The sequence below is a fragment of the Priapulus caudatus genome, unplaced genomic scaffold, assembly GCF_000485595.1.
Source record: "Priapulus caudatus unplaced genomic scaffold, Priapulus_caudatus-5.0.1 Scaffold567, whole genome shotgun sequence".
NCBI lineage: Eukaryota > Metazoa > Priapulida > Priapulimorpha > Priapulimorphida > Priapulidae > Priapulus > Priapulus caudatus.
Genome location: NW_014577628.1, coordinates 56,814 through 59,850, shown reverse-complemented (window position 1 = coordinate 59,850; position 3,037 = coordinate 56,814). Strand labels below are relative to the sequence as shown.

The window sequence follows — 3,037 nt, the reverse complement described above, 5'->3', positions numbered from 1 at the left end:
TGTGTGTGTGTGTGTGTGTGTGTGTGTGTGTGTGTGTGTGTGTGTGTGTGTGTGTGTGTGTGTGTGTGTGTGTGTGGTTGGTTGGTGGTTAATTTTCGCGCGCGCACGTGTTAACTTGTGCTTAGCATATGTGCTTAGGATATATTTGCACATATCTGCTGCGTGCCTATATGACAAAGAAAAGGGTAATTTACATTTTCATCCTACGATTACACTTATCTTTACAATAAAACTATAACACACGTACATGTATCCACGTAAATGTAGAATAGTAACATGTTTAGCCGTTAAAATCATCATTGTTTAATCGTATTTAAAACAATTGTTTGTATTCTTTAATATTTTTTTGCCGGAACACTTCAATCTTATAAGCGATAGATTAAAACAGATTCTGAACAGGTCTGTATTTTCACAGACGTCTTTGCGTTCATTATATGCCGCTACCTTTTCGGTGACCTGGGCATCGATGACTAAGCGAGCTCCGACGGGAAACCACTGAATAGGTTTCTGATCTCTGATATAACGCGTCGGCACCGAGAAGTGATAATCTCCTTCGACGAGCTGAAACACGGAATAATTACAGTTTCGGCCAAGAGATGGCAGCAGAGGTGATACGGGGTGCGGGGGCACAATAACGGTGTATGGTCCGTGGATGCTCTTTGCAGCGGAGAAATTTTCCGGGAGTAGCTGCTGCTAATGTTCATTAGGATGAACATACTGCTACTACTACTGTTGTTGTTGTTGTTGTTGTTTGTGGTGGTGGTGCTGCTGCGCTGGTGGTGGTGCTGCTTCTGCTGCTTTTGCTGCCGTAGCTACTGCTACTGCTGCTGCTGCTGCTGTTGCTAGTACTACTACTGCTGCTGCTGCTGCTGCTGCTGCTGCTAGTACTACTACTACTACTGCTGCTGCTGCTGCTACTGCTGCTAGTACTACTACTACTGATGCTGCTGCTGCTACTGCTTCAGATAGCAATCTTAATCACGTTTCCGATAACGACGGGAGTGCATCACGTCAGAGTGAAGCGTACTTAATACCCAGCCCACTTGTTTCGTTATTAAAACGCGATTAGTACACAGTCAAGCATCCGCATCGCACAGCAGCGAATTCCATCCGATAGGCGAGAAAATTTAAGAGACTCAGCGAACCAAACGCGCGCGTCTCTAAGATTGTGCGCGGGCAATTTATAAGAGGCATGGACGACTTTTACGATCAACCCGAGAACAGCACGTCGTTCCTACAGCCAGACGATGCGCGCATTTCGCGTCTCAATGCGCACATCTCGTGGCCCTTCGGCGTAGTTATTCAGTAGCAATGAAGTAATTCCGTACGGAATATAGCGTGGATAACATCGAATTTATATTAGAATGTACTCTTCTTAACTACGTGATGGTGGCGCGTGAAGCTACTTCGATTTCGTACATCAGGAGAAAGATAACATCGAATCTTTAGTAGTAGGTACTCAGGTATTGGTTGTTAAATTGACTACGTCACGAATTTTCTATGGTGAAATTTGTGAAATTTGTGTTGCTATTTTTTTACATTAAAAGTAAGAGAAATTTTTGTTGCTATTTTTTTACATTAAAAGTAAGAACTAACGGGACTAAACGTATCGTCAAATTCTTACCTGATAGAATTGTTTCTCAACTAGTTAAAAATTAAAAAAACCTGGACGATTTGATATTGTGTTCCTGACATTAATTGCTTGCTATGGGCTATGTATGAGTCACGAGTGTATGTTCACATCGAACAATATAATAAAATAAGATTTTTTTATATATTTACGGTGACGTAATCACTTTAAATACGTGATGGGTTCGATAACAACGAGTTATTATTAGTATGTATACTATTGCTAAATACGTAATGGTGGCGCGTGAAACTACTTCTTTTTCGTGATCAGGAGAAGATAACATCGAATCTTAGAATGTACTAATTAGAATGTACTAATTAGAATGCACTAGATACGCGATGGTGGCGCTTACGGATTCGCCGATGCTGATGAAGTCGGTGCGTCTTCCATCGGGAAGCAGTACGCCGAGCTTGATGTAGACTGATCCTTCCAGAGGCTTCCCGTAGACGTATCTGCAAGCGCAGGTGCTTATATTAGCAATAGCCGGCTAGTCGCGTTGTCGCTTTATAATGATCAATCTGCGGTTTTATTGACTGCAAGCTTGTAAACGTGGCATCTGTTTTTCTAGGTGCATATTTCTATGTTATTATTAGGCACCATATAATGTGTACTATAAATATGTTTGCACATATATATGTGCGTGTATATATATATATATATATATAGAGAGAGAGAGAGAGAGAGAGAACGCAGTTTTATGGGATTAATTACCATATATATATATACGTTATCAGCTGACACATATTATAGGAGTTATTCTTAGATGCCGACAATTTCATCATTTATGATACACGCGTACATGTGTAAGATGTACGAACGCCCAGCGTCCTGTATCCACACGGGCACGCTTGTAATATTATGATATTATGGGCGCCTACAGACGACTACGTACTCATAAACAGTTACATACACACGCAGTATATAGCATAGGGTATATAGCACAGAGTGTAGAGTATAGAGGCATAGAGTGTCGAGGATAGAGCATAGACTGTGAAGCATAGACTGTGAAGCATAGAGTGTAGAACATAGAGTGTATAGCATAGAGTGTAGAACATAGAGTGTGGAGCATAGAGTGTGAAGCATACAGTGTAGAATGTAGAGTGTGGAGCAAGAATTGTATAGCATAAAGTGTAGAATACAGAGTGTGAAGCATAGAGTGGGGATCATAGAAAATATCCCCTCCTCCCCTCCTCCCCTCCTCCCCTTTTTCTCCCTCCCCTCCTCCTCTTTTCCTCCGGACATAAACAACTGTCAGAGGACTTCCTTATGCAAGCGACTGACTGACGATGACGATACAATGTTTTCAAGCATAGATCGGAAATTTCCGACTCTGCTGCTGGCTACTACCGCCATTACGAGTCTCGCTCTCTCTCTCTCTCTCTCTCTCTCTCTCTCTCTCTCTCTCTC

The 3,037-nt window shown here is 41.9% G+C and overlaps 1 protein-coding gene across 1 annotated transcript in view; it reads right to left on the bottom strand.

Moving 5' to 3' along the window:
• LOC106811716 overlaps positions 1 to 431 on the bottom strand; it is a 4,676-nt gene extending 4,245 nt beyond the window's left edge. Inside the window, exon 1 of the mRNA XM_014815423.1 lies at positions 414 to 431. Coding sequence (XP_014670909.1) covers positions 414 to 431 — 18 coding nt within the window. The remainder of the gene's footprint in view (positions 1 to 413) is intronic.
• Between the last annotated feature and the right edge of the window lie 2,606 nt (positions 432 to 3,037).